This window comes from Molothrus ater, chromosome 3, assembly GCF_012460135.2.
Source record: "Molothrus ater isolate BHLD 08-10-18 breed brown headed cowbird chromosome 3, BPBGC_Mater_1.1, whole genome shotgun sequence".
NCBI classification, from domain to species: domain Eukaryota; kingdom Metazoa; phylum Chordata; class Aves; order Passeriformes; family Icteridae; genus Molothrus; species Molothrus ater.
The window spans coordinates 47,956,840-47,984,832 of NC_050480.2; the positions used below are offsets into that span (position 1 = coordinate 47,956,840).

Below are 27,993 nucleotides of genomic sequence, written 5' to 3' on the forward strand. Positions count from 1 at the left end.
GTAGAACACCCCCACTCCAAAATTATTGTCTTGGTTGACAGGTTCGAGGTTCTTTTAAACCCAAAATCATTTCAGTGAGCTCTTAACTTCTGATGGCTCCCGAGCAGCAGCTGAAGGCCTCGTTCCCCTTGCTGTGTGCAAGGTCGGTCTGCGTGCCCAGCCAGGGGTGCTCCAGGACACGCACGGCACCGCCGGGGCAGGACGGCGCTGCCCGGCAGGAGCGCCCCAAGACCGCAGAGGGAGGGAGCACAACTTCCACTCGAGCTGGGCTCCCGGTTTGAACAAACAAACAAAACCCCAGGAGCAACCAAACTCCTCCTCGGCTTTAGGAACCACTTTTACTGAAGCCCCCACGCGAGCAAGTGAACTTTCTCAGCGCAAGTTGTTTGCCCGCACGGCGCTTACGGGCACGCACCCGTGTCCGGCCGGTGACACGGCGACAGGGCCGCCTGGCACAGGTGCCCGCATGGCACAGGTGCCCGCCGGCCTCGACGGCCGCCTGGGCCGGGCCGAGGCAGAGAAGCCTCGGGGATGTTCCCGGCCGGCCGCAGCAGCCCAGGCCGGGCACGGCGGTGCCTCCATCCCGTGTCGGGCCGGCCGGCGGGGGCTGCCGTCCTCCCGCGCCCACCCTCCCTCTCTCCCGGGGCTCTCACCTTCTGGAGGAGGTGCCGGCGCCGCTGGAGATCTCCTTCTTCTTGCCTGCCTTGGAGGCCATGGCCGCGGGTCGGAGCCGCCGCGTCCGCAGCGTTGCCGGGCGACCCCGCGGGCCGCGGGAGGGGCCGCGGGCGGCTCAAGGCGAGGGGCCGGGCCCAGCCCCGGGGAGCCCAAGGAACAGCGTGGAATGGCTTTGCGGGCAAAGGTTTGGCTTGGAGGGTAACAGATACCGCTTTCTGCGGCAGCCTCAGGAATCCGTCCCAAGAACGGAGTTCGTCTGCTGGCCCGTGATAATCAGCTGTGAGAAGCTGTCGACTCTGCCGAAGACAGAGAGGCGCTGGAGGCCCTGCAGAGAGACCTGGACAAGTGAGGGGACTGGGCGATCACCACTTGTACGAAGTCTGGCCAAGACCAGTACTGGATTCTGCACCCGGGACAGAGCAACCCCGGATGTATGGACAGACTTGGAAACAGGCTGGACAGCAGCACTGCAGGAAGGGACCTGGGGGCCTTGGTCCATGGCAACTTGACTGAGAGTCAGTTCTGCCCTGGCAGCCTAGAGAAATTTTAGAGCTAGATTATGCAAGTCTTTCTTTTTAATTTCAGAATGAGGCAATTAATTAGCTCCTGCTATGAAGCCCATGATTATCAAAGTGAATACTGTTCCACCAAGGTCAGATAAAATTAGCATTAATCTGCTGGTTTTGAATTCAGCAGATAGTTTACTACAACTTCGTTTATAAGAAGACTTTTTCAGATACATTCCAGAGACTGCACTATTGTTAACAAGCTCCTATTTCTAACACCATATTTGCTGTTTCCCAATCTGTAGTGAATGATGGAAAATTCTTGATAAAATAGAATATACTTTGCCTATTCATATTCAAGCTTTTTCAAATATAAAAATCAATGAAAATCTATTTGTCAAATTGCAGAGGGCATGAGTAGATTAAAAACATGAGGAAAAATAGGCAGATGTTGCTACATCTAGAGGCTTATTTTAGACAAAATTCAGATCTTGATTTATATCAAGATGACAGGCAGCCAGATATACACTCATAAATTTCAAAGTACAGAATTCTTCCACAGCTTGGCGTTTCCTTCGGCGTTATGTCCAACAGCATCCATTTTAAACAAGGTACTTTGGGACACTTCTCACTTGAGAGCCAAGTAAACATTTCAATTTTATTTATTTCTTTTCAAACTGAACAGCTGGTCTTCTTTTCATACAATTATGCTATCAAATATTGATTAGGGCAATAAATAAAATAAAAATAGGAGAGAAAGAGGTGAGTTCAAACATCTGGATACACCTCTTCAGTACCAGCACAGGGCTGTTCACCTCCACACCTTGCTGGATGCTGATGCAAACTTATAGATGGGGGACAGGATTCAGTTTGTGTCTCAGAATGCAGATAAAAACACCATGGAAATTACAGACTTTCTATTCTTCTGAATCCCCTTTCCTATACTTACTGGACAGAGAAAATACTATGGAAGAGTATCTATGAAACATACGTATAAATGTAAGAGGCAATTATGAAAGTTTTCATAGTAGGAAAACTACTTTCTTGAAAGAAGGAAAACTTTTCCTTCTTGAGGGAGAAAAGCTTCCTTCTCCTTTTCCTTCTTGAAAATTTCCATCTTGAGGTGACCAATGAAATTTGCAGCATCCCAGCAAATAAAACTTTAATATTAAACTTCTGTGAAAGACAACATAAAAGTAACTGAAGTTTGAGTGCCTGGGGTGGTGGAAGATAATAAATAAAAAATAATAAATAAATAATAAATTTAAAAAAAATCAGAAAAGCATAATCAAGTACAGAGGCTTTAATTCTTTGCTCTGTTAAATGATAATTACTACATAGGAAATTCAGAATGGACCTGACCTTTACCATACAATCCTACAGTAAGTTTGTTTGCTAAGTGATGGCATTAAAAGAATGTATCTATGTGCTTTGTGAAGGAAAAACAAGATCTCAAGTTTAACATCCATCAAGTTACATCTCTTTATTTATGCAAGAAGTTCATTTAGAATTCCATAACCTAACAGCAATGACAAGGACAGCTTGTTTGGAAAGAGAAATTAATCTGAATTTCAAACAACCTAGTTTTCTAACTGGCAAAGAATTTCTAAGGTCACATTGGCTGTTTCACTAATGTCTCAAGCCCTGAAGTATATCTGACAGACACTCCCTGAAGGGAAGAAATTGTTAAGGTTGAGGCAGCTGGCAGAAAATGTGGAATAAATGCACAAGACAACAAAACAAGTGTAAGGAACTTATTGAGATGTCACTAAACAAATACTAAGGCAGCATGTACTGATTAGCAATGGATGGATGACCTTCTGGTCATCATTCTTCTAAGGTACCATTCAAAAGACCAGCTTCTTTGTTTTTCCCTGAAAGCATCACAGCAACAGCTACAGCACATACAAATCACTTACAGGAAAACAGCCTTTCAATCTTAACTATTTTGTATTTTTTTTATTGCAATACATAGTAGCTGGAGAGAGTAGAAAGAGAATAACTATGAACAGCAACACTACCAAAAGCCCTCAGGGGTTTTGGAGCTCAGACTTAAGTCTCCTCTGATTTTACAGAGGGCACAAGGACTTCAGAACAAGAGAGTAAAAGTTTTTGCCTTAAGGAGTGTGGGACTGGGGCAAAGGAGAACGTGTAGAATAAGTGATGAGTAGGCTAAAGACACTCATTCCTCTCAGATATGCCAAGTGACAGGATTAGAATCAACGTGAGAATTCAAATATGAGAAATTCCTCTTTAAAATAAAATTTTATTTTATTTTTAATTACTGTCAAGCTGGTCAAACACCAGAATAGGTTTCCCAGCAAGAGTGTGGAGTTCTTTATCAAACAGGGCATGATCATGAGCAACCTGCTCAAGGTCTGAGCAGAGGTGTAGGACTACACAGTCTTTCAAGGCCACTTCTAACCTTACCCATTCTGTGGTTCTAGGAAGACTTCTGTGAAAAAATGGGTTAAGGTCAAAAGCACCTAGAGGCTTCTGTAAGAAGAGATGCTTCATTTTCAAGCATGAGGTTGCAACAGTCACAAGATTAAAGGATTTTTGTGTTGTGTTTTTGAGACTTTTTTCCCATGTATTTTTATCAAATGATAGGAAAATCTAGGTTCTGAAATTAATGCTTTTAACAGATTAAAAAAAACCCATTGCCCTTTAACTTCCAATACTCTCTTTTATCTGTTTGCTAAGTGAAAGAGTGGGTGGAAGAGTTGTAAGGAAGGTACAGGTCAGTGGGAAATAATGAACAGAGGAGGACAGCAGTGCAGACAGTGAAGGATCAGGAAAAGAGTGAAGGGTGATCAAAAAAAGAGCAATTGTGAGTGGTGAACAGTAACGCCGGAGAAAATGAAAACACTGCAGTATGTGATAAAGCCTGGGAGGAGCAGTCTGTGCACTGTGTCAGGAACAGTCAGTCACTGAGGCCAGGGAACAGAATTTGAGCAAAACCATCCTCAAACAGATGGACTGAAACTATGCAGGCAGCCCTAGTCTGTTAACTCTTAATGTGAGGCTAGGGAGTAAAGGAGATTATGAGAGTTTTCTTGGGTAAACTGATGGAATAAGACAAGATGGGGGAAATATGCAAGATAGCCAGTTGCATAATAGAAAATAGTGTTTGCCTAAGCACAGGACTTCACTGCCATTTCAAAAATATCTATGGTAAAACACATCTCATCTGATTTCGTCAGGGACATGATTTTTCCAACATTCCAGCCTCTCTTGAATTTGACACACTGCCAGAAAGGTGGGGTTCATCAGAGTCCTATATTACTATTTCCACTTACCCTTTTTTTTTTCTTTATTTGCTAGAGCACATTCTATCACATTCTCATGCTATAATCTCATTTTGGAGAAAACACAGACCCAAAACACTCCGCTAAATATCAAGCAACTGTTTTAAGTCCAATTTAAATACAGCAATACCATCAAGTCCCATGGGAATGCTCAGGATAATAAATTATGTAAAAGTGTGAACTGAGGGGCACCACAACTTTGATCATCTCTCCACTCTAATAGAAAACATTATCCCTATGTATTATCCCTGTGTATGCCCCAAGAGCAGGCAGCAGAGGAAAATCAAAGTAGCTCACAGAATCATACAGAGCCATTGCCTTTCTTTTGCAAATTTACATTCAATGATACAGGAATATCTTTCTATGTCAAAAGGAAAGGCTTTCTGGGTTTGATACAGTGTGAAAACCCTATCTGAAATCTGGAGTTAAATAAGACAACTGTGATTCTCTAAGTATTGGAACTGTTAAAAAATTCAGATATGGACAGAAGAAGTAGTATTACCTTTTTAAAAAATTCTAGATATTTGTCTAAAAAGATACAATGAAATTGTGACAGAGCCTTAAGGACAGAAGGGTATTTTTTTTAAATTGAGAATACACAGTCTTAATGAAGTGTAAACTACAGAACTGCAGAACCTATTAAATCTCTTAGTACTTTTACTTTAGTATTTTGGTTTTAGCTTTTTTTTTATAATTAAGAATATAACCTTTTTTGCAGGGGATTTAAAAAGTTAAGTCTTCTTGTTTTAAGTAAAGGCATACAGCAGATCACAGCAAATCCTTTTTAACAGTGATTAACTTTAGTGTGTTTTAATTGTGGCTGCAGTTGTATATGCAGGCTAAAAGCAAAAAGCTGTACTATCTGAAAAATGCAAAATGTAAGATTGCTGCATAAATATGTTTTAATAGAAATGTGATTAACATTCTTCATGAAAAGTTAGAAACAAGACCATAAGCTGATGTAAGATGTCTTCTAACTTGTTTTAACCAAATAAAAATATATCGTCTTCTCTAAATAACAAAAAAATCTACAACAGTTTACATTCTCTAACTTCTGAAACTCATAAAAATTACATAAATTATTGTCACACTTACGCCATCATCCATATGCCATGTGCCACAGCTCTAGCCATTTGAGCTCTACATTGTCTGATATAATTGTGCTTAAAACAATAACCGAATGAAATGAAATAGCATCCTGGTGGACAATCTGACAGAATGTTCTTGCTCCTTAAGCTATTAAATAAAAGAAAGCAGTGATTTTGGGGATCTTGTGGCAAAGTGTCTTTGAAAACAAGAATTCTTTAAGTTTCAAGCAAAGTAGTTTCCTTGTGTGGTGGGTTGACGCTGGCTGGACAGCAGGTGCCAACCAAAGCCACTGTATCGCTCCCATCCCAGCTAGATGGAAGAAAGGAAATATAACAAAAGGCTCATGGGTTGAGGTAAGAGGCAGCAATCACTCACAATTGCTCTCATGGGTAAACAGACGTGATTGAGGTAAATTAGTTTAGTTTACCACAAATCAAATTAGATTAGGATAATGAGAAATAAAAACTAAATCCTAAAAACACCTTTTCCATCCCCTGCTTTTTTCTTGAGCTTAACTTTACTCGCAGTTTTCTCTGCCTCCTCCCCCCAGTGGGACAGGGGGATGGGAAATGGGGGTTTGCAGCCAGTTCATCACATACTGTCTCTGCTGCTCCTTCCCTCTCAGGGGAGGACTCACATTTCTCCTGCTCCAGCATGGGGCTTAGGAGGATCATCCAGAAACTTCTTCAATGTGAGTTCTTCCCCTGGGCCTTCCATGGGGTGCAGTCCTTCAGAACTGATTTCAGCTCCAGCATGGACTCCCCCCAGGGTCCCAAGACCTGTCAGAAAACCTGTTCTATTATGGGCCCTTCCATGGGCCCATCAGATACATCAGAATACATCAGAAATATACACCAGAAATTCTATACTGAAAAAGTCACTGTTTGTGTCTGTTTTCCACATATTTTTCCAAATCAAAGGTTTTGGGTTAATTAGGATAGGGTTTCATGACTAGTTTAACTAACCTATACACTTCTGCATGAACTGCAGTGTCATTTCTCTCTACCAGGGAGACACTACCATTTCCTTCCTCAGGCCAGTCTTTTCTTAGTTTTCTTGTTCTGCCTGGATCAGCTTTCCCAATCCACCTGCTCAGTTTTAAATATCACAATGCTCCCTTCTCCACAGAGGGATAGTGAGAATGTAGTTTGTAGCACAAAGCAAGACTAGCATTCCATTTAAGCGTCAATTCTTTTCCTCAGACAAGTGACAGAAGATTAAAAAAAAAAAAGACTACATCCTGCAGGTAATTTCATACTACTGGCCTCAGTAGTAACAACCTGTATCTAAACCAGTACCATTCTACCAGTTTTAGAGTCATGTTCTTCCTACATTCATGCAGAGGTTTAGAAGATGTTATGTGCAAAATAAGGAAAGTGCTTAAATATAGCAACAGTAATTCTTCAAGAAAAAGTTTAGACATTCTTGAAAATAACCTGCATAGGATTATATTATCAGTGACAGGACCCAAATGAGATTCATGCAGTCATGAGATTCAGGCAGTCAAAAAGCTTGAGTTTGGTCTCCAGTTTGCTGTTGAATCTAAACACTAAAGCAAAAAACAAAAAATCCACAATCCACTACAACTGGGGAAACTTTCTGTGGAAGTAAAGTTGGTATTTACATTTGTGCAGCTTTAATTAAAGTTGAAACAAAGACAGTACAGCAGAGATTAAACATTGAAAGTGAGTTTACAGTAAAAATGGAGTTGTTCAAGTGATTGAATAGAAGATTGTGATAGTTTCAACTCTCAAGGAAAGTTAGGCATTGAAACAACTTTCCCAGGGCCATACAGTCTCCATGGTTTGAGGTTAAGACCACACCACATGAACACCTAAGCACTGTGCTATGACCTTGCTTGGAGAAAGACACTGGCTTAGAGGACATCCTAAGATTCCTTTCAACTGAATTATTTTAGGATTCTAAGCTTAATAAACTCAGTTTTGGTTTATGCCAAGTCTTGCTGTGGTAACTTTAATTCTTTAATATAGCACACACTAGAAGATAAAGTTGTTTTCAAATGTCAATGGAAGTATTTGAGTATAGGGTGGAACATATGAGAGGATTCATGTTCTCAAAAGCATACACCAACACACAAAAGATGCCCAAATATATTTATTTAACTCTTAAAAAGTATGTTACTCTTTAGAAAAAAAGACAGCCTAAGAAATCTCAATACAGATTAAAGTATGTCAAATCCTGCATATACCTAGTTCTGATGTTTACCTAAACATCAGCACCATCAAACCCAGCAAGGTAAGACTTCTGAAGTAATGAGGTACCAGGACAGAAGAAACCCTTAAAATAAAGAGGAGGTTCAAAGCCTTTGAGCCAATCAGAGCCAGAGTTCCAGAACACATTCAAGAACCGTGAAATATCTCTAATCCTTTTGAACTTCATTTGATGCCAAAAATACATGAGTGTTATAACAAAGAAACATAAGTATCTCAGTATACAGTTACAAACTGGTAAGCCAGTTCCTTAGTTCAAAGCAGTCAAAAGAGTTCTAAAACTGACAAAGACAGAGCTTGGGACAGAAAGGTTGACAGACTAGCATGAACCAATTAAGCTATTTCCCTCAAGACCTCTCTCCTTGCTCATGGTATTCAGAACCATCTCTAGACAGAAGAAAAAGTTCATCATCACAGGCCAGTAAGATACTTACTTTTTGTACTCTTGGAACAGTTTTCAGTGTTAGTGCATGAAAAAGTTACTAGATGCTTATTTCTGGATGCGCATAGGGGGTGAGGTTACTACAACTATGTGCCAGCAGTACAACTGTATTCATTAATGTGTTTCATATGTAAAGTATTAGCTGAAAATATTCAGCCTTAAATTGCTGAAGATGCATTTATATTAGTATCTCTATAACAATGTCTTTCCCTTGTTAAACACAATAACAACCATCTTGCTTTTACTCAGTGGTAAAAGCCATCTACTTCACTCAATCTTAGTGATCACACTAGGAAAGATACCTCCCATCTGTCATTGGCCCCTTCAGGATTTCTGGGAGGTCTTGATCCAGGAGAACTAGCAAAGAGACAGATCCTCATGGTGGGGATAATAAATAGGGACAATTGTGCTGGTGAGAAGGCTCACGTGGGACATAAATGGTGACAAAGGAAAAGTTTACTTTAAAGGTGCAGGAGTCGAGTCACCTAAAAGTGAGTCCTATTTGGAATGTAGCATATGTCCTAGAAACAAACTAGACACTGAATGTTGTCTTTGTTCCTTTTAGGAGTGTAAACACTACCTTATGTTCTCAAGTAAGAAGACACTAATCAGACTTAGATGCAGACACTCAAGCAAGTGGAATGATAACTCACAAGCTACTCAGTTTCATGCTAAACAAGAATATGTAAACACCCAAACGAGTCACCAATTCAGATAGTACCAGACACCCCATATGGATTGTCACATCGCAGCACCATAGCAGCATTTTGATTTAAAGCAAAGTCCTGCTGCTCATCCCATCACATCTACTGAACGGTGGTAGCATTAGCAGCACTGTGATTTACTCTCTGCTTTCAATGGGTCTAGGTCCAGTTTTGGTTTCCCCACATCATTCTCTTCATTAGGAAAGGTTTTGTAATTGGCAAGGATGTTTTCCACCAAGAATCGAGCAGCTTCATCTATGTTGATGTTGTCCTAAAAATGTTGAAAGCAAGGAAGTCAGTGATCTTTTTGAAACAGCCACACATTCCTATTAACAGTCACACTTTCCTAAAGCTATCCAAAAAGAAAATAATTCTTCAGTCTCATCAGTAGAACACAAACAGTTTAGGTGCAAGAAGTCATTGCTCCTCCTTTTTTTTCTGAAAAAGTTAGCAGAAAGGTTGGACACAAAATTATTCATCCATATTACAAGCTGAAATCTGATTCAAACCTAGTAGGCAGTCAGGGGAATAAGTGTCACCTGCATTTGGAAGACTGACAAATGCCTAAGTGCATTTTCTGTATCAGGAAAGATCCTAGGCAATTACATCATCTGCAGTATTGTCCTACCTTTTAGACCCTTTTTCTGTTTTGGATGGAATTTGGATGCACTTATCTTTTCCATGATCCTCAAAATCACAACAATTTCCTGGTGCCCTATCTAGCTACTCTACATATTCTTGCGCATGCTTTGAAAAGTCCCTTCCCATACACCCTAAAGAATGTATGTGTGCAGGACACTTAGAGATGTACTTTGCCAGAATATCCCAGTTTCTGAGGGTACAAGCTGGCCTACTGCCAAGGGGTCTCTGGCCACAGGTTTACCTGGCTGGGCCACCTGGTAGCACAGGGCTGCCATGTTTGGAATTGCTCATCTTTGCTTCCAAAGGAAATACCAGCCCAGTATATTACTTATGACTGAAGATCCAATTATCAGTTCCAACAGAAAGGCAAAAGCAGATTAATAGAATATCCAAGTAAGCAGGACTTAAAGCCATAAGCTGTTTTGGTATACTTAGAAAACAAGATAGTTATCCTAAATTTTTGCAATTTCAACTACAATTCTTCAGAGTTCTAAACAAGTCAATTAATACCTAAGCCAGAACTTATAGCCTGGATTTTTCTCTGCAGCAAGAACCTTGTTTTACACTGTCTCATCTTAAATGCCACCTAAAATACAAGTTGCCACTAGAATTTCACATTAGATTTTTCCCCAATGTTACTGGCATTTATTTTTTATGCCATAATGCAGTTTATACATAGCAGTATTACAGGCAGGTAAAGGTTTGGGGAAGACTTTTACCAAAGCAAAAACTTGATATTTTTTGAGTACAAAGAGCCTCAAAAAACAGAGCTTTTAGTAGCAGATGGGTGAGTTTGGAAAAACTTTTCCAAACGCAAACAAATTGCTAGCTAATTTAACTAATTCCTTGAACTGTGTATCCTTCTCTTAAAGTAAACAAAGAACAACTTGTTACTTTGTTTCTTAAAGTCTTCTTAGAGACTCTCTAAGAGTTGCCTAAACATCACTGTGTAACACTTCAGCAGCAGCAGCTGAAGGAAGTAGGCCAGACAAGGGAAAAGCACGACCTTGAGGCCTATCTTACTTTATAAAGGATTTATCAGCCAGACCAGTAAACTGGTCTGTCGGCCACACAGTCCTCATCTAGAGGAGTCCTTCATTTTAAGAATCAGTTGGGCTTTAAGGAAATATTGGATTTCACTTCCAACTAAGCTGCTGCCAGTTTAATCTGTGCATTGACAAAACATCTGTAGACTAAAACTGTATAGCACATTAAATTACTCAAAGTTAACTGACTAAAGCAGCTGTCTTTCTTAACTTAAATTACTGTACAAAACAATTTTTTTTTCCTCCAGTTCAGTCTTGACATTGCCTGATAAAATAGAAAAGTGCTTTAGCAACACTGTGGGTAGGTAATAATGAGTAAACAAATAGCTTCTTCACTTCAAATCTTGCTATTTCTTATATAAAACAGTGACAACAGAAAATGCAATTTAAAAACCTGCACCTAAAGATGACCTGAATTTTTTGGGGAGCTTGATCAGCATTTAGTAGTGTTAACATCTAAAGAATGACTGATCCTCAGGCATGCAAGATGAAAAAACTTATCAAACTCAGATAATCAAGGTTTCCAGATAGTTTCAAGATGTTCTGAATTTGAGATACCTTTTCATCTAAAGCAAATATGCCTCATCTTCTTCAGGAATGAAGCTAGCCAAAACATGAGTTCAAGTTTTGCTGAATTTGACTGCCACTTCCTATACTTGATAAATTTATTTCCTACATGATTATATTCACCCTTCTCATGCCAATATTCAAGAGACTAAAAATATTTTTCTATTAAGCTTACCTTGGCAGATGTTTCAAACCATCCAACAAAGCCACCTTCTCTACAGAACTGGTCCATTTGAGAGGGATTCTGGCTGCCATCTTTCTTCTGGTCACACTTGTTTGCAAGGAGAACAGCAGGGATGGGGCTGCCATTGGGAAGTAGTACTTTACTGTCCAAATCATGCTTCCATTTCGAAACAGCCTCAAAAGTGGAGCCTCTTGTGACATCAAAGACCACAAAAGCACCAACTGCCTCTTTGTAGTATACTCTGGTCATATTTCCAAAGCGCTCCTGGCCTGAAAGAGAGGACAGTCACAGAGTATATTTATATTGAAGCACAAACTGTATTCAGTGTAAATAGATTAGTGTATCAGCTTAATCCACAGAAGTTTGGCATTTGGGTCTAGTCACCTAGAGCATAAAACATTGCCTTCTCTATCTCACCTAAGTTCATTGTAACAGCTATTATTTACACTATACATGACAAGTCAGATGCTTAAAATAGTTTGCAGTCCCAACTATGACTTCGAGTTTTTCTTAAAAACTCCTCAACTTCTACACTTATATAGTCAACTTATTTGTTGAGTAGAGTTCTTTGACAAGCAATGCCTAAAAACACTACCAACACAGCTATACACAAATCATTATTTCATCAAAGAATATTAAGGCTAGTATTTTAATCTAGTTGCTTCAGCTAAAGACTTAAACTCAGCCTTTTGCTGAATGGTGAGCAACAAGGGGTTTTGCAAGCTCCTAGGCTAACAATCTTCAAAGTATCTTCTGAAGAGTCACCTATATTATAGATTTTTCCTTAGGGACAAGTTCAAAAGAAGCTGCTAGCTTAACAGTTCTGGCTAAATCTGTTAACTCTGACTTCATTTTTTCAAGTCTAAGATTTACTCTAGATTAATTTTCAACTATAGAAGTTCTACAGCAATCCCAGGATTTAAAGCACAAACAGTTAAAGTACAATTATTCACAACAAAAATCCAAGGGGAAAAAAAATCAATTGCCCATAAAGCAGAGAAAACTCAAAAAAAGCCTTTTCTTATAAAGTACAACTACTTTAGCCAGAATACTTGAAATACAGAATTAGAGTGTGCCAGTTCACTTTTTCTTCTGTTTGAAAGGCCAGACTATCATGGTGTGTTAACATTTGAGTGTGTCTAGCAGTATCAAGTCCTAGCACATTGTTTGGAAAGTCTGGGCTACTAAAATAGCTTTCTGCTTTGTTTGGAAGTCCTCACTGGGAAAAGCAGTCCCTGAACTCTCTGATTTAGTTTTACAGTGTGTCATCACTTGAGCTTTTGTCTTTTCATGCATATGAGGTTTAAAAACAGATAAAGGAAGAGCTGTATTTGGAAATCTAGTTGTCCTCTGTTTATAAAAATTCAAGTCCACCTTTGATTAGCAAGGACAAACAGATACAAGGAGAATTGGGTGTGTTATCACCTTCTCAGAAAGAGACCAAAATTCAATAAATGAAGGTGACAAGAGATCCTCGTTCAGCCATGTTCTTTTCCAGCTCATTTTAACATCAGTAATTCAGAGTATGATTAGCTCATTCCCTACAGACAGTTTCAGGAAAGGTTGCCTAAGCAGCTACTAGAATGACCTGAAAACAGCAACAGCCACATTAAAGATCCAAAGAACTATAAAGAAGTGGACTTTATTTCTGGCTGTTCACTTTAAACTATGATGCTGCAGAAAGCAGCATCACTACCCAGAATATTCTTCAGAACAGAGCTTACACCTTTTTTTTTCCCCACTACATCTTGTGTAAGAACAAGCATGATCCAAGAAGAATCTCTTAACTCCATACTCAAAAGTCAAGTTTTAAAGCAGCATTAATGCCACGGACTTTAAGACCATGCAACAAGCCAGGTACCAAGCCTGCATCTCTGTGACTATGCCTCTGGAAAAGCCACACTGCTAATGGAATTCTCCTAAACAGAGTACACAACTAATTCACATTGTCTCCCTAGGCTGGACTGTTATGCCTAAAAGAGGTTTTTAGACTAGCCTTACTAGAAACCATACCACTGACCACTGTTTCCACTAATCAAGTACCATTGAGGAAGAGTTAGATCAGAAGGCTTTTACTCCTTCTGCATGTCAATGATGTCACATTAAAAGAAACTCCCCCTGTAGAATGTAGGGATTTTGGTTTTGGGAGTTTTGGTTAAGTTTTTTTAATGGAGTTCCACACAGTCAAATTTAGTTACATTAAGCCAGTCACTGCCCAGGGCACCACACAAGTTTTGAGGAGCTCCTTCTCAGCTTCCTCATTTGTTGAGCTGTCAGTTTCACCACCAATTCCTGCCACATGGGAATACCTTGGACTATGCTAAAGCATTGACCCCAGTATCCAATACAGGGAGATATCCCTTCACACCAAAGGACAGCCCCACAAAACAAACTGTGTAATCTCAAGGTCTACAATGCCCTCCATCAACCTCAGTCTTCTACAGAAAAAGAGTTTTTCAATTCAGCCCTGAAATGGTCCAGAATTGAGCACCACTTGCTGTTATTTACATGAGACTGAGCATGAATCTGAAGCAGCAAGGAAAATGGTCCCATGAGTCCTCGCTATTCAGTTGCCGGAGAGCTGGGAGGCTTCCAGGCTTTACTTAAGGCTGTTTTTCCAAATATTTGATGAACACTTACCTAATAAAACTAAGCTGTATTGATTAGTTGCAGGAAGGGTTACTAGATTGTTACCAGAAGGAATAGACAGAGCATGATTACTACATAGGAAAACTAAGTTATTTAGGAATTGCAGAAAAGATCATCAGTCAGTTACCATTTCTCAGATAGCTGTGTATGCTGTACATAAACAAGGCTGCAATCACTGAGCACAGTGAAGGACATTACCATTGACTGAATCCCTTCCTGCCTACTGCTCTTCCATCCAAAGCAGCTGTAAAGATAGAAACAGCTGACAAGGTGGCCAGATGAGCCTCCTATAGCAATAACCATTCCTGAAACATGCACAACACCACATATAAGGTGTACAAAAAGGTGAAATTAGTACAATGCTACATATGGCTTCCAAAGCAACAAAGTTACAAAGCAGAGCTCAGAACCAAACCTGAGGAGTCTGCCAAAGGCAGCCTTGTACAGTGGCTGCTCACAATGTAAGAAGACAGCAGTCCTGCTAGGAATGGAAGTCAGCATGGAACTGAATGCTGCTTGATATTCTATAGCAGCCACAGTATAAACCAAGGGCTTTGGCTGTCCACAACAATAATTTAACTCTTATTTCCAACAACTCTTACCTCTCTTGTAGTATGAGTTTTCGAGAAACATCAATACAGATTGTTCCGCAGTTTTAATTTGGATGAAAGTAGAAAACTGATGCGCCTATCAGCAAGAAAGCTTCTATTTTTACTTACTACATTAAAGCTTTATATTAGGAAGATTTGCTATCTCTTACCCTTAAACACACACAAGCTCAACAGCCTTGGATTCTTAGAGATTAATGCCTTTTAACATGTCAAATATCACCCAATGAGTGCTTCCCTTTCTAGAGTAACCCAAACCAGGTTGTTATAGAGCTGTTTTCACCTCTGGAATTCACATCCACTAACAATAAACCTGACCTGAACACTACCTTGCAACTGCTCTTTCATCCTGTCTGGAGTCTAATGAAGATGGATATACTGTATTTCATACAAAGACAGAAGCAATAAAACATGCCTGCCCAGGAGGTAAGAGTTTTGTTTGGTAAAAGGTATACAGCATGAGGTGGGAAAAGAACTGAGTTTAAACTGAGTGGACTTCCTTTATAATCACGTCATTACTGAAAAAGCACACACTGACCTTCTTGTCTAGGATGCAGAGCATTCTAGACAGCAATTTGAAAATTTAACAGGAATTTCAGACACAGCTTTTGCAAGGCAAAAAAACCAACTACAAAACAAAACAAAAAAACAAACCTCAAACAAATCCACAAACTCTCATATAGAAAAAACAAACTACAAAACACTAATCCTCCAAATTCTAAAGGCTGAACATAATTCTTTCTTAAAACTAAACGTCTCAGCTTCTGCCATGCACAGTTCAGAGATCTGTCATGCCCCTTCCTCTGTCCAGCAAGATATTTGCTATAATCATTTCTCCATATGTGACAATAGTGTTGAGCAGTACAGAAAGTGGATCATACCCCCAGAGAAGAAAAAGGCTAAAAGTGATCAGATTAAACTAGACTTAAAATCCTCAGTATGTATAATGTCAGAAAGAAAAGAGCAGGAAGATAACTAATTGCTTAGTACAGCAGTATAGAAAGGACAGCCCAAGATTATTCATTCTGGTAGGTCCAGTGACTAGGCATAAATCTGAGCCCACTAAATTACAGTTTTTAGTAGTTCAGGTGTAAATGAGGAGCTAAGATACAGGACAGTCACAGGAATCAGAAGTTTAATTTGGAGGTATGGAAGTGACTTCATGTAATGCAAACTTCTGCTTTCTCTAACCATAGTTTCCATATCAAAATGACTCAGCACCTATTGCCGCCGTATTTTCCAGTAATTGCAACAACCTTAAGTGAAATATTTGTGCAATGACATGCATCAGGAACTAATTCACCGCCCTACAGCAGCACCACAGGAATAAAGTTGACTTTAAAACTGCATTAGAACTTGAGAGCTATTCTCACTCCCCAGTTTCTATTGTAATGGGGGTGGAATGTAAGTTATAAACTACATGAAATAAATGATGGGCTGTAATTTAAGATTGAACATTAGAAGCTTTATATTTGTCCTGTACTGCAAAAGGTAAGTTATCATTGCAGCCTTGCCTTGAAGTACACTTTAAAGTGTTTCTAGAGCAGTCTTTCTCAGTAAAAGGGAGAAACACTAGTGTCCTGTTTATTACAGCAGTGTGAACTACCATTGTAGCAGTTCTTGTGAACATTTAGCAAAACAGATACCCTAGACTCCTATTATTTCACTCATAATTTCAACTTGGAACTCCTACATGATGGGAATTGGAGCCAGAAAAAGCAATTTAAATGTACAAATCACTGTTGGATATGCACAATGAGTTTGTCAAGCTTCCTTCCTCCAGACTACTTTTTATATTAATGAGTTAATAGGCAGTTTATATCAACTAATGAGTGAAAGCTTCTTTTTTCAGGAACACCTGAGTGACAATTCCAACTTGCAGTAAAGTTACTGTCATCCAGTGTGATAGATTTAAACTAAATCCCCATCCAAAATGGCTGGGAACATAGTTCAATCCTCTAATTGAGTTAGAACTACTGTCACTTTCTAAACAAGCCCTTCAAGAGCCACAGGCAGGAAAAGACCAGACTCTGGATGCCAGCTGGATGTTGGGCAAAGTACCGCAAATACCCAGAACTGCCCTGAGGATGAATCTCCCAGTTCTCCAGACATCTAATGTACATTTTAGCATTACCAGGGTCAGGTGTGAGTTTTAGAGAGGTATATAAACATGTTACTGGCAAGTTACCACTGCTGACAGCTATCCCCCAAACCAGCACATCTTGTCCCAGAACTGTCCTACCTAATTAGATTGGATCTGTTATTCTGCAAGAAGTAGGTTAACCAAACCACTATCAATATTACAGCTCACATTCAAGTGTGTCTGCCTGCTGTTTCCCACAGATAGTAGCCATAGATTGAGAGTAGACAGACTCCAAGACTGTTAATACCAGATGGCTCCCCACTCCCCAGTCTTACCCATTTCAGCTAAAAGTGTAAAGTTGCAACAAGTGAAAACCATGGAAGTGTTGAACTATGCATTTATTTAAGGACAGACAAATTTGCAGATGACATCAAGCTGAGTGGTGCAGCTGACATATCTGAAGGATGGGATGCCATCCAGAGGGACCTGGACAAACTTGAGAAGTGAGTCCATGGGAATCTCATGAGGTTTAACAAGATCGAGTGCAAGGTGCTGCAACTGGGTTGGGGTCCCGACACAGGCAGGGGAATGAACAGACTGAGAGCAGCTGGGGCAAGAAGTACTTATGGGTGCTGATAGATGAGAGGCTGGACATGAGCCAGCAATGTGCACTTGGAGCCCAGGAAAATCACACGTATCCTGGGCTACATCCAAAGCAGCATGGCCAGCAAGGCAATGAAGGCTGATTCTGCCCCTCTGCTCTGCCTTTGTGAGACCCCAACTGGAGTGTGGTATCCAGCTCTGGGATCCCCAATGTAAGGACATGGACCTGTTGGAGTGAGTCCAGAGGCAGGCCATGAAGATCAGAGGGCTGGAGCACCTCTCTGATGAAGACAGGCTGAGAAAGTTGGGATTGTTCAGCCTGAAGAAAAGGCTTCAGGATGACTTGAGGCCTTCCATCACCTAAAGGGAGCCCTACAAGAAAGACACAGACGGGCTATTTACAAAAGCATGTACTGACAGAACACGGGGAAATGGTTTTAAATTAAGAGTAGGTTTAGAAAAGATATTAGGAAGAAATTCTTCACTGTCATGGTGGTGAGGCACCAGAACAAGTTGCCCAGAGAAGCTGTGGATGCCCCATCCCTGGAAATGCTCAAAGTCCATGTTGGGTGGAGCAACCTATGGTCAAGTCCCATGGCAGCATAGTTGGACCTGGATGACCTTTAAGGCTCCTTACAGCCAAAGCCATTCTGTGATTCTATGACATTAGCAGCTCTAGCAGATGTTAGAAACCTTTAAGTGCTAAGGAAGATCCAGCTTGACTTTTACTTTCCACCACTGTGAAAAAGTGTTATTTGTGGTTCTGGTGACAAACACAGGCTAGGAAGTGAGAATTACTAGAATATTATATCTTCCTGTATGAGACAAGTACTAGAAATAACCTCACTGACTGCAGTACTTCATTTCTGACAGACAAAAGCAGCCTCAGACAATTACAACTGCTAGTGCCCTTTCTTTCTAAGGTTGGTATGGGTAAGTTAACTGACCACTGGATAGACTCTTCCCAACACTAACCCTTCCCCAAATGCTTCAGAACAGTCTTCAGGGCAAAAGCCAGTTAATCCCTGTTCAACTGACTCACACTTTATTGTAAGAGACAGCCTTTGATCCCCGATTGTGTCTATATTAGAAAGCTGCAGGATGCAGTTGAAGCAGTTCTGTTGAACAATGCAGTATCAGAGGCTTGACACTGACAATATATACTGTACAGACACAGTATGTATGAGAGACCCTGTAGCCATTGAAAAGTTACTGATGAATATCAGCTTAAGTGCAGCAGTATTTTGATTATTTAGATCATATCACAAAGTATTTCCACATGTTCGCAGAAGTCACTACTTCATTCTGAAATGTTAGGAAGCAGTTTGCTTTGAAGTTCCATTTCCCAATACAGCCAGTTTCTAAACTAACAATTTGTTAACTACATGAAACTGCAAAATCAATGACCAGTCCTTCCATTCACTGCTTGCTATCATTGCCCTTTAACACAGGACAGTCCTGTTCACTACCCGTGAAACAGCAAGAGCACAGGGATGGCAAGTGCTGGAAGCTAGACACCAGACTTGCACCAGGAGCTATGATCACTTCTACCAACCTAATAGAAAAGGCATGCCATTCTCTCCCACAAAGACAAAGTTTCCCCTCAAATAATTGCACAGCCCTCACTGGGAATTTTATAGCAAGACTGAGACTTTTCATTGCTGGCTGTAGTCTTGGGCTAATCTAATTACTTAATTGTCCAAACTGACTTCGACAGCTTACTGTTGTGTCTTTAAGAAGTTGAGAGGCCACACCTGCACCTAGAGTTCAGTGGGTTTTATCCAACATTGTGTTTATTTTATGCAGCAGTATGACAGTCATGTTTGTATAAGAATCCATCCTTTTTTTTTGCATCTTTGCTAAACAGCGAGAGACAAAGTCACTGTTTAAGCACTAGATTTCAATCCCCAGAAAATCAAAATGCAACCAAGCTAAACAATTTCTAACTAGCTGTCAAATGCAGCATGTATAGAACAATTCCCCTGCATTAGTATTCAAAGGAGTTGACATAGTCCAATTAGTGCCAGCAACAGCATGAATTGGTACTGCCTACCTTGCTTGAACAAGACTTACCCAAACAAGTAATCTGCCAGAGTTCAGCTATTTCATGCCTGCCACCCTCCGATCCATATCCTTTGGTGTGCTGCCCTGCAGCCAGAGCTGCACAGTGTGCTTCACAGTGATGCTGCATGGCACTACAGCATTTCACAGCACACAGGAGAACAATTCTAAAGTCAGTTTGTCTCCAGAACAACTTTATCACGGGACTGAAAAAATGTTAATCTCTAAAATGGTCAATGTGTCATAGCACATTGTGTGTGATTGGAATTTTGTATCAAATTGCTGCCACTTTGCTCTACCCAGCACTCTTAGCCTGGAAGCACTTAAAGAACAAGTTCCCGTAAGTTGTTTGCAGTGACATTCAGAGACTACCTCTCAACCTATTATTTGAAAAGCTGCTAAAATCCATACAATAAGGAATATTTGTTTTCATTACCTGCTAATGCAGAACCCACTGCTAGTGAGAGTTTGCCAGACTTCTCTAGACAGTTAAGACATTTATTTCTAAGCAAGCTCTATAAAGCCCTAAAATCCCTCCATTTCTCAAAGCATAATCACACTCCGTTTATCCTCTTTTTGTGTCTCCATAGCCAGGAGAGATCTTTGAAATATTGAACACTGTGCCACAGTAGCTTGAGAAGCATGCTGTGCTTTGTAGTCACTGCTTACTGCTGGTCATGCTAGCTTTAACATCTGCAGGAATTTCACAAGAGGTATCCCTATATTTCCATGCACAAACATAAACAGACATTCCCTTCCTGCAAATCACATCTTTCTAACATGGCATATCACACTTCTGAACCTCTGAAGTATTTGGAGGGAACCATTTACAGCAGACTACAAAAGCAAAGCAATGGTTACCACTGGAATTCATGGAGGGTATGTCTGACAGCTGTGAGACTGAATCCAGTGGTCTCACTCACCACTGAGAGGAAGACTTTTATTTTTTACAGAATGCTAATACCTTTTCTGGAACCAGTCAGCTAAGATTATTTTCTTTGCTTTATGACATAAGTTGAGAATTACCCCTTTATAGCAAATTACCCCTTTATAGCACTTGCCAACTCAAGTTGTACTTGTGGATATGCACTTTGGTAACACCCTGTCCTAATGTGCACCTAAAGGAAACCAAACCAGTAAGAGGCAAAGTGGAGATGTAAATAAGGTTAAGCACCAAGACTCTGAAGCTGCAACTTCTGAAGATGAAAGGAGAGTTGATAAAGCTCGATTTACATTCGTGTGAATGCCATACATTAAGAGAAAAGTGTATATTCAACATTGCCCTCAGAGACAAACTGGTGCAGACAACGTGCTTGACTTGTCAAACCAGCTTAATTTCTGACTACTTGAGTCAGTATTTTATGAAGGGCAGGAATTTAATACTTGCCTTCAGAAAAGTGGGTGACCCACATGAGATTATTACTTCTGCAAAGAACTCCAGTTTTATAAACTAATCCAAAAATTAGTTATGTTGAGCTCTACGTACTATTCTTCCTTCTGTCTACTGTATTGCATGTAAAAATTTAGGTATTGTTTGCTTTTAAGGTAGATTTCCCCTATTTGATGTATATCCATTCAGCCATCCCTACTCACTGTATCAGAGTACTAGGAAAGAGTTTTTATTGTGATCTTGTAGGAAGCACAAAACTTCTGACCAACTGCTGTGCGACATCTGTTTGAAAATAAGGCTGAAGCACCATCTATTCCATAGTGATTAGACAACAAAGCACAAAGTGCTTTTCCATTTTTGAAATGGAAAAATTAGAAGTACCTGTAAGATAAATACACTGAACTTTATTTTAAGCCTGTACTAGATCAGGTGGTCTTTTAGGATCACATCTTTAACCCCACTTCTCATAGAACACCTTGAAATGTCTTATGAGGAAATTCTAAAGACAATCAATCAAAGAACATCTGCCTCAATTCTCCCACTTAACTGAACTGTCCTGTCTTGCATAATCAAAATTACCACTAGACTATCTTACAGCACCAATACCAAGACAGTAGCATTTCCCATATACTTATGGAATTAAATCAGCACAATTGGTATAGGTTTAGTCCAAAATAACATATACAGTACTTTGAGTGGCTACATAACATAGTACTAAGCAAAAGAACCTTTGCCATTATGAAAGCTTTGGTACCCCACTGATAAGACATGGAAATTCCTTCATTAGACCAACATACCTCATACCTTGATAACATTTTATTAAAAGTGTATTTAGACAGGACTGCCAAAAAAGAAAACATGCAGAATCTGTTTGTATTCAGAGATGTCTGAAAGTTGGAAAAACACCAAAACCCCAAGTTTAACACATTCAGAACTTATTTTGATATTTAGCTGTAGAGCTCCAAGCACAGCAAGTCATTCTGAAGTGAAAGCTCATAACCCAAATCCAGCTATTCCAGAAAAGTCATAAGAAAGGACACCCACACAAGATTTCCCACAGATGGATGATTTCTAGAAGGAAACAAAGTACACCTTTAGTGCTGTTTCTTGCCTCTGTGTTCAAAATCTATGTGAGCAGACCTTCTACTACCCATCCCCAAACTTTATCTGCTAGTCTTGCATATTTCCAGTAAGCATAACCCTTAAGCAAATTTTCTCTCATGAGATTTATATTTAAACACGTGTGAGCAGGAAGCAGTCAGAAATTAAGTCTTTCACATCTCCATGAGTCTGAAGACATAATCACATAGAAGATTCCCCAGCCCTGACTGGGAGCTTTGTGACCTGCCTCAGCTATAAGCAAAATGATAGCACTCCTAATCTCTACCTGAAGGCTGCTCCTGGAACCTCCATCACTACATAAACCAGGAAACAGCCTCGGAAACTTACAAGTCCCTGAAAAAACTCTGAGCTCCAAGTTCTCCACCCATTTCTGATACAGTTATTCATGTGCACATCCTTCACTCATTAAGACTATTTATAGTGGTGAGAAAAAAACTTCCCGACATTTGAGGGAAGGTCACACCTGGATTGTCTCGCCTCCACCTTATGCTCACTTGTACCAGGCACATAGCAAAGTAATTTTCTCATGTTTCTTTTTTTTTCTGCAAGAGTTGCCATTTTAATCCCTTCAACACATGTTGTAGCTAAGGAGAAGTTGCAACAAGAATACCTTAACTACTTAAAGAGACTGCTGCCTTCAAATTCTCCATACTTAGGAGAGACTTCCCCACAAAGCAAATGAAGCATACATGCCTCTGGCACAGAGCCAGGTATGGATACAGAACAGCAGAAGTTTTCTGTTTGTTTTCCTATAGACTTTCAGGGATGCAGTAGCATCACTTAACACTTGCTTTAGACCTTATTTTAAAAAAATAAAATCAGTCCATAATTCAAGACACAAGCTAATGCCCCAGTACACAGAAGCAACTTGGCAGCCTCTATGACACGCCAATGGCACAAGTGCAGACCAGCAGGAATACAGAGCTGCCTGAAATAGGGTTTTCATATGGAAGAAAGCTATCTCGCATACTGTAACTGCCTGGATGCCTTTGAAAGTCAACCACATCCATGGTTTCCTGTACTTGCTCCCATTTCTCATGGCTTCCTATAGAAAAGTCTAACAGTTACTTAAAAAGTTAACTTGCTCTTAACAACCACTCACATATCTTAACACTTACTTTGTCTTCATACAAGAGATGGGTTATTCCAACTCTTCCTCAATTTAGTATTTAACCAAAATACTTGGTCTGATATCTCCATCCTTTTGGGGTCCTGTATATACTTATAACAATTTACAGTTCGGTTCCTCTCAAGGAGGCATGCAAGATTTTATAACAAATTTACATGCTACATGCTGCTTTTCATTCAGCTCTTGAAAGCCTGTAAAGCATGTTTACAGTACCAAAGTACAATGACTCCTCTTCTGTTTGGCCAACTTCATAGCCATACTCTGCCAGTTAAAGCATTATTTCGGTTTCAATAAATATTTATACAAAGAATTTTTAATAAAATCCTGGAAGCAGAATGCTATTACATAAAAGTTAATTTAGAATTCCTCAAAAAAAGCTTTAAAATCAAATTCATCTAAAAGTTGCCATTAGTGACATTCTTCACAAGAAGCCAACCTCAAGCCACTATCTATGATCTTTACCACACCTGCTCTCCAGCAAACTACACTTCATACAGGCTGATGTGAGTGACAGTGATAGTCAACATGAGCACAAAAGCAGCAACTAACACAGTTGCTGGCTTTACTAGATTAGCTCAAAATTTTTTATGATACTGAAAATGCTTTAAGTGCTCTTTCAATATCACCTGACAGCTTCATCAATATGCCACACACACCTAAGCACGCTGTGGTCAGTGCAGTGCAGCACGTCTGTCAAGTAGGAATCTCTACTGTTTTGAAATAGACTATAAAAACACTTCCCTATCATTAAGATTTCTTTGGTTTGCATCTCTTGACTACAATGACTCATTCCTACATCCTATTTATTTTGCCAATCATTTATGCCCTTTGATCAATGCTTTAACACTTTCAGAATTTATCCAGAAAGAATTTTTCATTACTTTATGCATCAAAATAAAAAAAAAAAGGCAACAAAACACAAAAGCCAACTACACAAAAGAACCCAAGAATAATGCCTAAGGGCAGCTAAAGTTCCTGCATGAACACACATATAATCTGTTCACCTCCTTTCAGATGCTTCTTTCTTTATGCTGTAACCAAGATAATTTGACAGTAACCAATCAGTCTTACTCTGAAGCTTTTTTATCACCTTTATTTAAGAAGTTACAACCTGTGTCTAAAAACTAAAGCACCTGACTATCTCTACAATACAAATGTCTAGGTACAACAGTAACCTTCCTCCTTCTTCATTATTTTACATCCCTTCCCCTTTGATGCTGCTGCAAGAGTTTGCACTACTTTGTACCTTACAACAAGAGGGCTATTTTCAGCAGAAAAAAGAAAAAGCATAAGCAGTGTAACGTGGTCATGCTCTATTTGACAGAATTATCTAATCACAAAAAAAAGACCCAAAACCAAAACAACCTCAGCTAGCACAAGAATTTGAAGTCATCCAGTAACCTACTGCATTGCAATAAACAGCACAACATCCATCACTTTTCCTACAATCAAATCAGAAGCCAGCATTATGATCAGTATCTGCATTATGATCTTTAGCTGATGCATGAACTACAGGGTCAGTTCTTATCATTGACTTAGGTACAAAACCTTAGCTTGCATCACCCAGCTCTTTAAAGAAAGCTTCTTACGAGGAACTGTTACGCACAAGCTTTGATCTAGTGAAAATAACATCCCTTTCTATGCTTAAGGGGTAGACTTTAATTCAACAGCCTTTTTAAATGCATCAAAATAAATTCAGAATGCCAGCAGTATATTGCTTGCAGGGAAGTCACATGTAACATTACTTACCCTAAGATTCAGATCTCTTCAAGAGATCTAAAGCCGTTTGTCTGCACACACCAGCAGGCAAAATTATCTACAAGCTGTTGAAAGCCAGAAGACAGCTGGGCTGATGAGTTAAAAAGGAATGACTATCACATGCTCAGACACTGCTACACTTCAATAAAGCACTTTAGAGAATGTTGTCTATGATTATAAAAGCCATCTTCAACCTGGTTCTTTAACTAATAACTTCAATATAAATCTGTTAATATCCTCAAGTATTTAGAAATATTCCTGATTGTACACATGAAGAGCTGCAGAACACAATCCCAAGTTGAGGACTTCAACAGCTTTAAGACCATCAAATACCCGTACAGACACTAAAATACTCTTTATTTTACTAATTAACTCTCAGATGTCAAGGGCTATAGAAGTCCAAATTGCTGGTCACACTGGCTCAGCCAGTCAAAAATAACCAAGATTACTTCTCTTCTTTGTCTTGTTTTTTTTCCATTGGACAAGCTTCCCCTAGCCCTGTGGAAACAGAATACCCTAAACTAGCAGATTAGACTAAGAGTTTGGAGTGCAAACTGAAGAACAGTTGTATCTTCCTTGTTAATTTCTGCTAGGGAAAGACTAGTCAGGGGTTTCATACAAAAGTCTTATAAAACAGGAAAAATATTTCAGTGACAGGAAAAATTTTAATTCTTCAATCAATTTAATTCTTCAACCAATTTACCACAAGCTTGCAAGGATTTGTCAGCAGCTCTTAACTTAGTCTTCAGCTAGCTGTGTCAAAAATACTCCAAAGGCAATAATCAAAAATGAGAAATACTGTCTTCTGGATGATGACACTAATGCATGGATGTATTGATAGAACTTCCCAAGCTGTAAATAGGTTCTGTCCAAACTTTGTGACAAGTTAAAGCTAAGTTTCTGCCTATGCTGTTGAAACAGATTGCTTTGGCAAAGCACACAGCCTACCCAAGTCTGAGCAATGAAGGGCTGAGAAGTCAAACACAGGGATGGCAGCCTGCCAAACCCCAGGATGCCAACAGCCTCCCCTCTTCAATCTTTGGAACCCCAGGCTCGCTAAATATGCCCAGAGGACTGCAATAGCTTGTACTGATACTGATAATTGAGTCACAGAAAGTTAAAACTGACTCACAAGAGGAACACATCAGAAGAGAAAGCTTGCCAACATCTTACTCGCTCTTCAAAACAGCAATTAGAAAATATTTTCATTTGCCCTGCAGGCCAGCAACAGAAAGATCCATGGTGTATTTCAGCATATGGCAGTACGAAGGCTTTTCAGTTTGAGGAATCACATTTGAAGCATTTTAGAGCAAAAAGACCAGGAGCTGATGTACAGCTGGTCTGTCACAGGGTTACAGCAGCCACATGTCACACTTCCTCATTTTTGAGCTTCCACTATTAAGCATAAAGTCAATGGAAACAGTAACTACCAGCTTTTTTCCCCTTGTGTCTTCCAGCAGTGTAAGTTTAAATACTAGCATTTGAAATAAAATCTGCTTTTTCAGATACAAGGAGATATTCTGAGAGTGGTAGACAGAGATGAGGGGAGTTGCAGGGTAACACCTGGGTTGCACACAAAACTAGAAATGCAGTACCAACTAAAGTGATTACAGAGGTGAGGGACAGACTTCTTATGAGACTACGGCAAAACAGAGATTGTTCTGTGGCATTTGACTCCACAGCATAAGCAAAGTTAACCATGGTAGGTACACAGTAGGAGTCTTGGAAACAAGAGAGATGCTGAAGAACAGGTTTAAATCATATATAGGAAAGGAATAATGCATGTTTGGACAAGTAGACAGGACTTTTCTGCTTCCATGTGCTCATAGTATGCTTCTAACACACAAATTTGTGACTTGAATATAGCAGGGATGAAAACTACTTTAAAATTAACCAGGTGACTCCAAGCATGCAAAGTTTAAGCATTCTTCCTTTGAGGACAATTTTAGCTGTTTGAGTTACCTTTAACCTGTAAAGCATGGTGCATTAAATGCATTACAAATTCAGAACCCTGAATTTATTTCAGCAGCAGCCATAACCAAGGCCACCACCACGCAGACAAGTAGTTCAGGCAGAGCAGTATGAGCAGGAACACTTCGGGAGCCCTGGATCGAGCAGCGAGAGCAAAGCAGCTGCTCGAGGACTGCTGCAAAACCCTGGGCCAAGCCAAGAGCCCCACAAAGTATGCTAACGAGAGAGGGCAAGGCCCGTAAAAAGTGAAAAACTTCACTCCCACGTCAAGACCTCCTTCTACTTACATCTCAAAGGCAAGAATGAGAGGTTGCATATAAGGGGTAAGACAAAAAACAACAACAACAACAACAACAAAAAAAACAAACAACAACAACAAAAAAAAACAACCAAAAAAACCACAAGAAGAGACATTTCCCAGCCAAAACACTCTTTTCTCCGCAGAGGCCGTGTGCCGACAGCCGGGCTCCCAGCGCCGCCCGGCGCACCCTGCGGGGAGCAGCCCGCCCGTCCTGCCCCGGTACCTGCGATATCCCAGAGCTGCAGCCGCACCAGGGTCTTGCTGTCCCAGTTGATGACTTTGAGCGCGAAATCCACGCCGATGGTGGCCCGGTAGTGCTGGGAGAAGAGCTGGTGCACGTAGCGCTTGATAATGCTGGTTTTGCCCACGCCCAGCTCCCCGATCACCAGCACCTTGAAGAGGTGCTCCCGGCACTCCGGCACGCCGCTGCCCGCTCCTTCCCCGCCGGCCATCCCTCCTTCCCTCCCGTGGAGTGCGGCGGAGAGGCCGGGCTGCCGGGGCCGCGGCTCTCCCGCTTCTGAACTTTCCCAGGCAGCAACTTTCCCCCAACTTTCCCTAGCCGGCTCCCCACAGGACCGGCCCTCGCCGGGCGGGGGAAAACGAAGCGGGACAGAGGGTGGGAGGGAGCGGGGAGCCTCAGCCACCACCTGACTGCAGTCACAGGACGCGGAAACTCCGCGGGCTTATAGCGGCCCGGGGGAGGGCGGCGGGAGGGGCGGGGAGAGGGAGCGGCCCGCCCGCCCCGCCACTCTGGGACACCGGGTGGGAGGTGGGACCGGGAAAGGGTCGGGGTGGGAGGAGTTCCCCCGCAGCCGCTTGGGGCGGGCCGGGCCGGGCTGGGAGCGGCAGGGCAGCGCGGGGTGAGCCTTAGAAGAGGGCTTGGGTTGGGGACGTGTCAGCTCTCTGTTCGTACCTTTCTTTGGT

General features: G+C 40.7%; 2 protein-coding genes across 2 annotated transcripts in view; both read right to left on the reverse strand.

The window, feature by feature from the left end:
• The window catches only part of ADGB (androglobin), a 98,910-nt gene extending 98,238 nt beyond the window's left edge, over positions 1-672 (reverse strand). The window contains exon 1 of the mRNA XM_036381260.2: positions 654-672. The gene's annotated coding sequence lies outside the window, so the exon portion shown is untranslated. The remainder of the gene's footprint in view (positions 1-653) is intronic.
• A 1,966-nt stretch (positions 673-2,638) lies between these two features.
• Positions 2,639-27,705, reverse strand: RAB32 (RAB32, member RAS oncogene family). The gene is made up of 3 exons (XM_036381274.1): positions 27,293-27,705; positions 11,386-11,663; positions 2,639-9,226 (listed from the first exon to the last, which is right to left on the reverse strand). The coding sequence occupies exons 1-3, from the start codon at positions 27,519-27,521 to the stop codon at positions 9,077-9,079; spliced, it is 657 nt and encodes a 218-aa protein (XP_036237167.1). The 5' UTR covers positions 27,522-27,705; the 3' UTR covers positions 2,639-9,076.
• Positions 27,706-27,993: the final 288 nt, after the last annotated feature.